The sequence below is a fragment of the Zootermopsis nevadensis genome, unplaced genomic scaffold, assembly GCF_977971745.1.
Source record: "Zootermopsis nevadensis isolate Lab colony 2312 unplaced genomic scaffold, Znev_1.0 Znev_ptg000017l, whole genome shotgun sequence".
NCBI classification, from domain to species: Eukaryota; Metazoa; Arthropoda; class Insecta; order Blattodea; family Termopsidae; genus Zootermopsis; species Zootermopsis nevadensis.
In genome coordinates, this window is record NW_028259149.1 from 4,357,793 (window position 1) to 4,370,083 (window position 12,291).

The following is a 12,291-nucleotide window of genomic DNA, read 5'->3' on the forward strand; positions in this document are numbered from 1 at the left end:
AATTAGAACACTTATCATTTCTACGTCATTTCTGGTGTTTGGGCTATCGTGCCGTTGACTATAATTTGAGCTGTTGACAACTTTCTTGTACCGTAATTGAAAATTCTTGTATTTGTCTTCACCGGTTCTTGAAACACGTAATTTGCTTTGACGTGGGCAGGTGACAGTGATGAGGTATCGTAGGAGGTTGGAAGTGCCTATCCACACTCCCGTTCAGCAGCTCCAGAACATTATCTCAGTGGTAGATCTACATTATGCGATGTTATTTGATTGGAATGTAGGTTACAGTGAGGTTTCTCCCACTGTCTCCAGGTAAATGGTCTGCGATGGTACCTTGATCACTATAAGTGTCAAGAACACGCCAGTGACTTTCCCGTATGCCCTTTTGCGAGGACAGTTTTTCGTTAGCACATGTGTTTGTTTACCTGGTATCACTTCAGAAGACAAAGTCTGAAGTTGAAGGTAGGACAGTGTGAATTACAACAAACGTAAGAATACAATTTGCATATACAAACTGCGTAAATGGCTACTCAAGAGCTGGGTTTTCTGTACAAACACAAAAATACAGGTTGTTACAAGAAATAATAAGTTACCTACTCAATTTACAGACCGACAAAAAATACGGATATTACATGAACAAACAGACCGTCCAGGTGGCCTGGCGACTGACCGACATGTCTGATTAGCCGGTTGCACGCACCGTCTCAGGATAGTCACGTGTTATGTCAGACCGTTTCATTGAGAAACGCACACATTTCAGTTGGCATGCTTTTGAGGAATAGACCACAGACAGTGTCTGATAGAATGTGGGTATCCTTACAAAGACAACTTTTTAGTGTTCTCAGTTATTACCATGGTAAGGGATTGTTGAGCCTTGCGGGTTCGCCGTTGATGACTACATGGTTGCTATAGACCATTGGTATTCAACCTATTTTTGTTCGCGTACCCCCAGATATAATTTCTCCTCAACTTTGTACCCCCAAAGTTGTTGGTGTATAATTCAAGCTGTACATAGTATATGATCTACATCTAAAATAAATTAAATAAATTACATTACTGATTATTCAGTGTTTATCATAAAATAATAATTTTTTTTAAATTTCACTTACCTCCTAAGATGTCTTAGCGTACCCCCGGGGGTACGCCCACCCCAGGTTGAATACCACTGCTATAGATTTCCCCCACCATTCTCGAGGGCCATTTCCTAGTAAGTCATGAATGTGTTGTGATTTCTTATTTGAAAGTACAGTTGTCGTTAATGCAATCGTGAACAGTCATGGCCATCCACCATTTAGCTTGTCTCATTTAATTCGACACCCAGAACGAAATGGACACCGCGAAATGTGAATGGGGCTTCCGGAATCGCCCTTTACGTAATAATTAGCAAGCTCCGTTATTTTTCCTCGGCACACTGTTCGTGCATGTATGAGCGTGTGGCTTTGCTTGCGTGCCTACTGTTGAGTCGTAAGGCCGTCGACCTCGTCCCAGGACTCTGCGTTCGCAGACTTAAGGCGTTGTTCAGAATTAACTCGCTCCTTGGAGCGGAGTCCTTCTTAAGAAGTCTCTAGTCGCTCAGCCAATCAATCAATCAATCAATCAATCCATCCATCCATCCATCCCTCTTGTATGAGACACGAAGAGTCATTACCATGGGAGATGCTCAGGTTTTCATGGCGACGAGTGTAAGGACTGTTATCTTCCGGGATGTTGCGCGTCGTAGTTTGGTGACAGGTAAGCCTCGTTTCGGAGGTACTTGCCCCTGATGATGGAGACACTAAGCAGCCGGAAAGGGGTGATGTTCCAACTTGACTGCTGGGTTGGACACTAACAATTCCTCTCTCACCATAAAATAAAACCAATGTTATACAGGGATGCAGACTTCTTGTTTAGAGCTGTACTTATTCTGCACAGAGAAAGTTTGAGAATTTAAGGACTGTTATGTACATGGGGAGTTTCTTGTTTATTTTTAGGGACCAAGTCAGTCGATGGAAGTTCCCTGGGCCCTCTTCCCGAAGGATGGGAACAGGCAACTACTCAAGAAGGAGAAGTTTACTTCATCAATCATCAGACCAGGACCACGTCATGGTTTGATCCCAGGATACGTGAGTATCTTCTTAAGAAGGTTAGGTTTCTGAATACGTTGACTGTAGGTCTCAGTCCAGACGTCACATGACCAGTTGGCTAAATAGTGCCATAGGGTATTGGAAGAGGGACTCCGACTTCGTCTTGTGATTGCGTGAAGTGTTGACCAGATATATCTCCTCGAAAGTTGAATATATTTAAGTATAATCTGAAATGTATGTGTTGTGTATTCTGAAATTATGATAGCAAGCAAAAGAGATGCCCGTGGAAAGGATGAAGGGTGTATTAAAGAACAAATTCACTGGGATCACTTTCAATTAATTTCATTTACTTTTTCGTGTGTTTCAATATACTTTATCGTTAGATGCTAAGCTAGTCCCTGTGATAAACTTTTTCACAGATTCTGTTATCACTTCAAGTATCACTTTGTTTTGGATTCTGTTATCAGTGTTGCAGAATTAATACTCGGTATTGATATCAGCTATTCATTCAGGTTCATTTTGTTTGATCTGACGTATTTTGTACACTCGAAATTAAACAGCACTTTTCACATTCAGAATCCTGTAATTGAGTTAAATGTCAGTTCTTCAACACCCCCCCCCCCTCAAATTTTGCTGTGAGCGTAAGTAGACTATTGTAGATATTGATTGACAGACGACGTTGTGGGTCATGGCGCCGTGTAGACTCGTAGGTAAATAGACACGTTTCCTAGAAACGCACTGTCCCCAGATTCCAGCCTGAAGATGGAAGCAGCGTTTGCGAACTTTTGACAACTCTGACGTCATTGAGCGTAGGGTTGTGGAGGTTTGTATGGCGACAGGTCTTTGAAAACGTATGCATTTTGTATTTTATGTAAATTTTAAGAAAATTTAAAGTAACTTGGTTACTGCGCGAGGTATTCTGATGTGACGATTGTAATTGATTAATCATTGTAATCTGATCGCCGAAATATATTATGTGTGGTGACGTGTTATTGTTTGTTAGTAGCATGAGCGGTTTTAAAACGTGACTGTTGGATCCTTCGGAACCAAGTATACGTTAGCCAAGTAGTGCGTAATTTTTCATTTCTCAGTCTACTTCCGAGATTTATTCACGGGGAAACTGGCGATATTTTGCAAATATTGTTAATATGTAACAGTTATTTTAAAATTATGTGCGTTTTGTGTGTTGTAATTGAAATGATTATCTTTCTACTGCTTTTAAATTTTCTTCTTGGGAATTTTTTAAAAGTTTAAATATGTCAGTGTGTGGACTTCAGTTTTCTTTACGAAGAGCACATTCCATTTTGATTGGCCGTGGTGTATCGTGCTAGTGCGTCGTTGTTCGCATTGAGATCGATTCGTGGACCATGTGGAGCGGGCTCGGGTTGGTACGAATTTGGGAGGGGGGGGGGTTGTTCTACGTCGCTCCAGGCACTATTTTCCTCCCCATTACATTCCTGCTGGGGAATGCACGAACGGTTCCTTTGTACGATATTTTAATATTTCTCTTTTGAGTAGCAAAAACAAGGCTACGGATGGAAGGAATGTATTTCTGTAATGTTAACCGAAGTTTATCTGAATACTATTTTAGAATTCAGTCCGTACTGTAAAAGAGAATACATTTCACTATTACAAAGATTGGTTGGTTAATGGTGTTTAAAGAAGTAATCCCCTGTTATAAAACAGACAGGAGACGGATGACAAGGCAGTTTTGTTAAGCGTTGGCAGCATAATGATGGAGTTTGATCGCCGCTGATAGTCCTGCTTCTCAGTGCGTTTGTGCTTTATACGCATTTCCTTATTTCCTCAGAATAACGTGTTTTCTGTTGTGACTTAACCCATTCTTACGATACTTTCACCACAAGCAGTTTCATCATTGTTCATCTTCGGTTGTCTCGGATACGCTACTTTGACCTGAACAGCTTTCGCCCGCCGTCCTTTGGATTAGTTCCTAGACATACATGGGCGATACTTTTATCACCACAGTAAAATGAATTGTTATTCGTCTGTAATTACGTTTTGTTTCCACACAGAGTCGAATCCACATTTTGTTCAACCAATGGAGTAGCCATTCTAAGCGTGTCAGAGTAAGAAATACAATTGGTGTGTCTCAGGTTCTGCTGGGTCTTGGCCGTTGTATAAAAAACAGCTTACAAGTCATGTAATGAAGCTGTGTTATCCGTATCTGCGATTCAGCTCGTCGCTTCAAGATACATGCGTTATGAACCTTGTTTCTTTCAATTGGGCGGATAACGGGAACGCAACATCCCTTCGAGTTCTGCGTGTGTATGGACCCGTTGCTTGTGTGTCAGGTTTTATGAAACACTGTGATTTTTTTTAAAAAAAATACGTAGATTTAAACATAGAGGAGAGTTTGTGAAATTGGGAGGGGTTGGGTTTGTGTTTGTGTGTCTTGTGATCGTCTCTTGTTTTACAGCAACTGCTATGTGGTCCCGCACTGCCATTCCGTCCCTCGTGCAGCGCATGCGCGTTCTCAGACTCTCCGCGAATCACAGTACGTAAAATGAATAACCTAACTTCCTCTAAATTTACAGTTTGTCTCCATTTTTAGTTGCCCTTCTGAACCAGTTTTGTGTTCTTGTACTCAGGATGTCAATGGCGATGCATCCGCCATGTAAATAATTGCATAAGTTAAAATATTTTGTGTTTATGTTTATCCTTGAACCCACGTTTTGCTCAAAGTAAGTCTTGGGGGAGAAGAAACACAGTTTCCCCCAAAATGGGAAGGTTGAATTGGTTTTTGCCTTAATTCATTCAAAATATACTCTGTGTCCTCTTCAACTTTGTAACGTGACGGTATCGGAATTTCTATTTTATTTAATGTATTCGGTAGGACTCCTTGTTTTGGGGCACTGACTCATCAGATACCGCTACTCGTAACCTACAGCATAGCCACGCCCCAACATAAATAATATCTTGAGCAGAGTTTGAACTTGGGTGATCCAAGACCGTATTTGAAGTAACTGTTTGAAAATCGGTTGTGCAATTTGTCGAAAGCATGAAATTTCCCCATGCGTCACTGGTTATGATCAGTTCAATGCATGATGTATCGTTCTGAGGCCACTGGTTGCTCGAAATAACGTGATTTTTATTTTATACGAAAGCCAAAGTTCGTGCAATTAATATTTAATAGTTTAGTACCTACCGCAAAGAAAATCTTCCTCGTGTCCATTAGAAAGATCAAGTCCGGATTCTCTGTTGTCTTAGGGCAGTGCCTTCGAACACTCCCTGAAACAGCAACAGACCACTGATCGTAAGACGTGGGAAGCTGATAATGACCACCGATCTTCATTATCACCCAATATCCATAGGTTTGAGGTTTTCACGGCGGTGTGTCCGAAGATGGCTGTCTTATGGGCTGTAGCGCCGTGTAGTCTGGTTGAAGTTTACCGACGTTTCAGAGGTGTTTGCTGCCTCTATCATCAGGGCGCTACAGGCCCAGAAGACGGCCATCTTGCGAAAAGTTGCTCGAAGTGTTTCCCGACCTTACTCCGTATTATGCTGACCTAGATTTCTTGTCTTTAGCCAGATTATCGTTTTCTTCGTGGATTCGTCTCGTGGGATGAAGGTCTGGTACATGACCGAGTTTTTCCGTGCTTTCCTTACAATTTCCATTTTCCCCGATAACACTTTACCGACGCATATAAATAACTTGCGCATTTCACCATGTTCTCTTAATGTCACTAATAACTTGGCTTTTCATTATTATCCTGGCGCATGCGTGTTTCTGCTCGATGTTTGGTTTATGTGGCATTTCTATGTGTCTTTTGTTTTCCTTTTAGTGAAATTTCTGCTGTTGTTGATCTGTTGCATTTGTTTCGCTTTTACTGTGAATTTAACAAGAAAATAATGCTTTTATTTTCAAATTTTAGTAGACTTGTATCTAATCCTTTTCTCTTTGTTACCATTTGCGTTACACAACACTGAATTTTAACTGGGATATTTGCTTATTTGTGGTTTATTTATCAGCGCTGGGCTGTAAACATACTACAAGACAACTTAGGCCGCGGGCCCCTAATTATACCTTATGATTAAAAAAACTGATTGTTATCTAATCGGGTTCGATTCCCGGCGGTGCCCGAATTTATAACTTGTGTTGGGCAAGGCCGTGGTCTAGGCAACACGGAGTTTTCCTCCGGGGGCTTCCCCGGTTTCTCCGTGGCATCCCAACAATCACTCCATTCTCACACAGAAGAAGGCAATGGCAAACCACTTCTGGATCATCTGCCAAGAACGTATATGAACAGGTCCCAGTCCGAGAAAATGATGGAAGGATCCTGTTCATATGGACCTGTCGTCAGACAGAACACTAAATAAATATAAAAAAATATGGAACTTTGTCTCTGTACGTGAGGGCAGGGTGCAAGCTAGGGATGATGTCATTCAGGGTTTGGCGCCGTGTAGACTCGCCGGTAGATGACCAGCGATTCGGAGAAACATACTATCCCCGTCTTCAGGCCCCAGGCGTGTCTACACGGCGCCAAAATCCAGAACATCCGTAAAACGTAAAATCTCTCGCACCCTTGACCTCACATAGTACAATACTTCAGATCGTGTTAAGTATGTGTGTTACTGTAACATGACACTCGAAACCTATCGAGGTTTTTCCTTGTTTCTGTCTGTTGTACAAGACTTCTTCGTTGTTTACTTGTTTTATTAACAACTTCTCTTAAGTGAGCACGAACACTAAGCTGTTAGTTGAGACAGCTTATGTGTATCACGCCACGTGATGTGTTAAAGTAGGCCCTAGACGTATGGATTGAAGTGTTCTTCTGCATGCCGATTTTTTGAAGCCTTAGCGCGTATAGTTGGTCCAGAACGCAATGAAGACTGTTCTAAGAGTCAGTATGTAATCGCACAAATTAATTACAAGATAAAGGAATCTAACCGCCCCAGATACTGAAGTAGGTCTTCACATTTCGTACTTTATATTTAGTTTTTAATTGAAAATAATTACCATTAAGCTCAACGTTATGTACGTGTTTTATCTAAAGGGCAGTTGGCCCCATTTAATGTTTTGAGTTTTATATTTTAAAATCATCGAGATCGCTGTGAAATTATGGTGTCGGATTCGAATCTCAGTTCAGCGCAAAAGGATACAATATCTCGGTCTCAAATATGTAAATGCTTGAGTATGTCTATGCACGTGTGTGTGTTGGCGAGTTACCGTAGCAACATACTTTCGAACCCATCGAAGAGTTGCCATAGTAATGAACGTTCGACCATTAATGTTTACCACTGCAACTAATTTTTGAGTGTTACTGTGGGTTGCAATAACAACGAATTTTCAGGCTTTAATTCGAATTGCCATGGCAACTAGCGTTACTATTTACTATAGCAGCAGACCTACGCTGTTATTCTGAATTAACTTAAGTCTGTCCTTACGGAGTAAGTCGCATTTTCTGGGATTAGCCATTTCAGTGTTCCGTTAATTTAATCGGATTCCCTAGCGCGGTATAATGTAACGTAACCACACACCAACCATTTTGTATGCTTATTAATTTTCGAGTTTCGCTGGTAGACGAGTTGCTTACCGCGTTCTGAGTTTTACGTCATTTTGCTTAAGTAGGATTTTTCCTCTAGCCTCTGCGTCCAGACCGGCTCTGGGGCCCACCCAGCCTCCTCTACAATGGGTACCGGGGTTCTTTCCCGGGGGTAAAGCCGGCCGGGGCGTGACGCTGACCACTTACCCCCATCTAGTGCCGAGGTCAAGGAAGAGAGGAGCTATACCTCCACTCACCCCAAGTGCCTACATGGCGTATAATGGGACAGCTTTAATTAGTCTGAATATTCGAAATATTGATTTCAAATTGGCCACTGTCATCGTCTCACATCATTCGGCGCTACGTATATCCCCTGATTTTAAATCGTCGTTGTTAAATAATTACGAATCAGGAAAATCCTTCGCAATTTGCCGACGCACTCGTCCGCTGCACAGGAGTAGTTTTCGTTACGGGTTGCTTAATAAGTAACACGCCTTCCCGCTACAGACGATAGACGTCGTACTTCGTACGTGTTGTGGCCTAAAGACAAGGCTCACCGTTACTATAACGGGCTTTATCTCTCCGATGTGTTTGTTACTGCTAGTTCGATTGTGGTCTTCTGGGTTCTGACGACATCTGGGCTTTCTTGTGAGTACCAACGTTATTGGGGAACATATTGCCTCCATCTTCAGGGTTATTAGGCTTGTTTTATTAATTGGTTACCACTCTCGCCCTCCCCTTATATTCTTAGGCCCACACATGTCCATGTCAGAGGACAGTAGCACGTGCTGCCAGTGGGAAAAGACGAACTTAGCAGGAGGAGGAAGGTCACCTGTAACATTATCATAAGTTCTCAGTCCTGGTCAGTACTGTTGTGTATTGGCGATTTCTGCTGCTTGTTAGCTGTGTAGTCATTCTTTGCCGTAGTTTGCACAGTTGTGTCTCGTTGACTCCATTATGACCGTCTTAAAAATGTCGAGGAGTGCACGTGAGAGCTGTAAGACGAAATTCAGGTAGGCCTGATCTTCTTGTAGTTGAGGAGGAGACGTGTTTGCAGTCCTCAGCATCCATGTTTTTGCATCGCGTCCAAAACATGGACTTCCGCGACGCTTCTCATGAGTATCCTTGAACGGCAGGGCAGTTTCTTTGCCGTTAAAAGTCGTGCTTTACGAAGCTCTTAATGAAGAAGCATCAGAATATGTATTCCTTGATGAAGAAAATATTGAAACATGGCGGCGGCGAGTATGAAGAAGGCTGTCTGATGGGTTGTTGCGCCGTGTAATCCGGTAGGAGTTCACAGACGTTTCAGAAGTACTTACTGCCTCTATAATCAGGGAGATCATTCTGTAAACGTCTACAAGACTACAAGGCGCAACAACCTAGTCGTCTTCAAGCGATTGTTTCATTTTGTGCTGGTGTAATGTTTCTAATCCCAGTTAGGAAAGTGACTTTGCGATGATTTATTTACACTTTCAAAAAGATTGGGAACTACATCGGGTTCTGCTTGGGTATCGTCATACAAATCAAAGTCCCGAAACAGCAAATGTTCACAAACCAACCAACGCCTTCTAGTTGTATAGAAGAGATTACCGTTTACTCTGTTTCTATAGCATCATCTCAACTTCTCTGTCGGCAGTGTGTGTGGCGTGTAGCCTAAACATCCTTGCAGGACACTCCGACAAACATTTAATTTTCTGTACTTCGTCTGTGTCACCAGATTGAATACGCAGACAAAAAATTGACCATTACAAGTTACTTTGCTGGCACAATTCCTGAAGGGACTAGTCTCATTATAAAACATTTTACTTACTGCAATTTTATTAACTTCTTCTTCTCTTCTATGGCCCTCCGGTCCGTATTCGGTCCATGGCCTCCTCAATTCTCCTCTTCCATTCGGTCCTCTGTTAGGTCCGTCTGTCCGAGGCTTTGATCGAGGTTTCGAAACGTCTTTATAACCATCAGTTGAAGCAGTAATGAAGCTCCTTCAGAGACAGAATAAACACTGTAATCATCAAAGTTACAAAGATTAAAACTGTTTCTTCCGTTGTTTTGTCAGATGTTCGTGGAATTTTTCTACCGTTTGGTTCATTTGATTGATTTTAGATTTAATTTTCAGGCATTCTTTCCAGATGTTTGATGGTATTTGTTGTTGCATTGATACATGCTATTCACTGTCTCCAATTATTTTCATTTGAATTATAACCTGTCATTCTGTATTCTGGAACCACTCTGTGGAAATATATTTTTACTGTCTGTCCCTTTGTTCTTTTATTACCGTGCAACATTTAAATCTACCACAACATATTTATGGCCATTCTGTGGAATTTAAGAAAAAATTTCCTTTGCCGTTTCTCTAGTAATTAGTGTTTTAAATATTTATTTGTTTGGGAATAAGTCATTAAATAAGTCTGGGTTACGTATGCATTATAAATCAGCCGCAGAAATAAAAAGAATCCAGCAAAATTCGAGGCCATAAAATAAAGCTTTTTGGTTCAGTATCGAGCGTGAGCAACCATTTTTCACTGCGGATTAATATGAGTAAATACACTAAGAAAATAACCTTATTTGTATTTTCTCAGCAGGTCAAATCAGATGAGCTGTTTCTTGCTTCTAGCTATGCACCTCCAAAAGTCCCCTGCAGGCACCATTTTGCCACAGCACAGTGCCAGTTGGATTCAGCCGCTGTCAACACAGTCTCAGCTTTGCCAGCAGAAAATCAGGCTCCAATCATTACAGATGGAGCGAGAACGGTTAAAACTTCGTCAGCAGGAGATAATGAGACAGGTTATAACTTGATTTACAAATGTTTTGCGAATATTTACAGTAAATTTTTGGTAGTTGCTTTAGTTCAAACGAAACTATGGCATGGCGTAAGTTCTTAATAACTTCTGATGTGACTTGTGTCTCTGTATCCACATACTGCCACCTTCAGGAAAAGTGTCGCCAAAATGGAGGACAAAAATTGAACCCAATTTTGCGTGGTATCATATTTGATCATAACGTTCGGTTTAAATTAATACTATACTGAATGTTTACCGAAATTGACTAAAATACATTTATACACCCTTTTTGCAGATATTTTAGAGACATTCATTTCACAGATAAAAGCAATGCAACGGTGCTATATGAACATATTTTCCACATGAATTCTTTGTTGTACGATGTACTTCGCTGTTGTCGTATCTCATTTATCGCAGATACAAATCTGTTATTTTGAAGCTAATCGCAGATGGATTAATTTTTTAATTTCTTTATCACATGTGAATAAGAGATTTAAATCTCCACACTTTGAAGATGCCAACTAGATTTTAATTCCGAGGTTAATGGCTTGGTGGTATGCTAGTTCGACACTTGAGCCAGGCTGTTTTTACGTCTCGATGTATACTCAATAGAAGTTCAATACTTAAAATTAAAAAAAAAAAATGTTTCAAATAAAACTGTGGATTTTAATGGAACTTATATCATTACCATTTACACATTTGTGCTGGTAAAGCTTGTTTAAAATTGTTTCTTCAGTTAATGGTTAATTAAAAGCATATTTCTATCACTTTTATGTGTAGCAAGGGATAATGCTACGACAGGCAAGTACAACAGACCTACCACCAGGTGCTAATTCTGCTGGAATGGACCCATTCCTCTCTGGACTGACTGACCACTCCCGTCAGGAGTCTGCAGACAGCGGATTGGGTATGTGCAACAGCTACTCTCTGCCACACACACCTGAGGACTTCCTTGCCAACATGGATGACAACATGGATGGCGTTAGTGGTGAGTCTGGTTGTGTTTCTCCAACAGGAAATGACACTTGGAAATAGTATCAGTCTGCTTTCCTTATTTTATAAAGAATTCTTGACCTGTCAGCTGAGAAGCCCTGGTCATTTTATACTTTTCCTCAGTTTATCCAATTTTAATATGTATAAATGATGTACTTATATAAAGTGAAAATATTTAAAACGTGTGGCTGGAGTTATGACAGTTTACATATACATTATTTTTCATGTAATTGAACTATTTTACGCTTTACAATTGTCAAAGTAACTGAAGTCCCTAAGTGGCCTGAAGTTTCTCAAATGTCAATGTGAGCGAGTGATTTTCAGTAGATTGACAGCTTCCTTCTACATCATATTTCAATATTCTCTGTGATTCTGCCATCCAGGTTTATATTTGTAAGATTTGAGGTTTTCGCAGCGGTGAGTATGAAGATATCTGTCTTCTGGGTTGTTACCCTGGTGACGGAGGCAGTATGACCTCTGAAACGTTGGTTAAGATCGACCAGACTACACAGCGCAACAACCCAGAAGACAGAAATCATCAGGTTTATATTTCCTAAGCAACCGAGAAGGTAAATAGTGTTTAATTGGTATTTGTGGTTTTTTTGTGGTAGAGGGTGGCAACCCTGCAGATATGGCAACTTTGGATGGTCCAGACATTAGTTCTCTCAGCGACAATATCGACTCGACAGATGACCTTGTGCCCTCTCTGCAGGTTAGTTGTGTTACGTATGTTTCGAGTGATACGTTCCACGGCACATGTGGAAACGAGAGACTTGAATGATGTACTTTTTAGACCTTTAAGTATTTTTCTGCTTTCTGGAGGTAACCATGAAGCATTATATTAATAATTCATTCAACTGCAACCTGTTCAGGGCTCTGAAGGGAAACATTGTTCGAACAGATTATTCTCATTTTTATTTCTGTATTAAAGCAGTTTACATTTATTGGTAA

The 12,291-nt window shown here is 40.8% G+C and overlaps 1 protein-coding gene across 2 annotated transcripts in view; it reads left to right on the forward strand.

Moving 5' to 3' along the window:
• The window catches only part of yki (Transcriptional coactivator yki), a 59,747-nt gene that overhangs the window by 40,309 nt on the left and 7,147 nt on the right, over positions 1 to 12,291 (forward strand). The window contains exons 3-7 of one of the 2 annotated variants that reach the window (XM_022081573.2): positions 1,971 to 2,102; positions 4,501 to 4,578; positions 10,182 to 10,351; positions 11,128 to 11,335; positions 11,952 to 12,052. In XM_022081573.2, coding sequence (XP_021937265.1) covers positions 1,971 to 2,102; positions 4,501 to 4,578; positions 10,182 to 10,351; positions 11,128 to 11,335; positions 11,952 to 12,052 — 689 coding nt within the window. The remainder of the gene's footprint in view (positions 1 to 1,970; positions 2,103 to 4,500; positions 4,579 to 10,181; positions 10,352 to 11,127; positions 11,336 to 11,951; positions 12,053 to 12,291) is intronic. The other variant, XM_022081574.2, reaches the window with a different exon arrangement.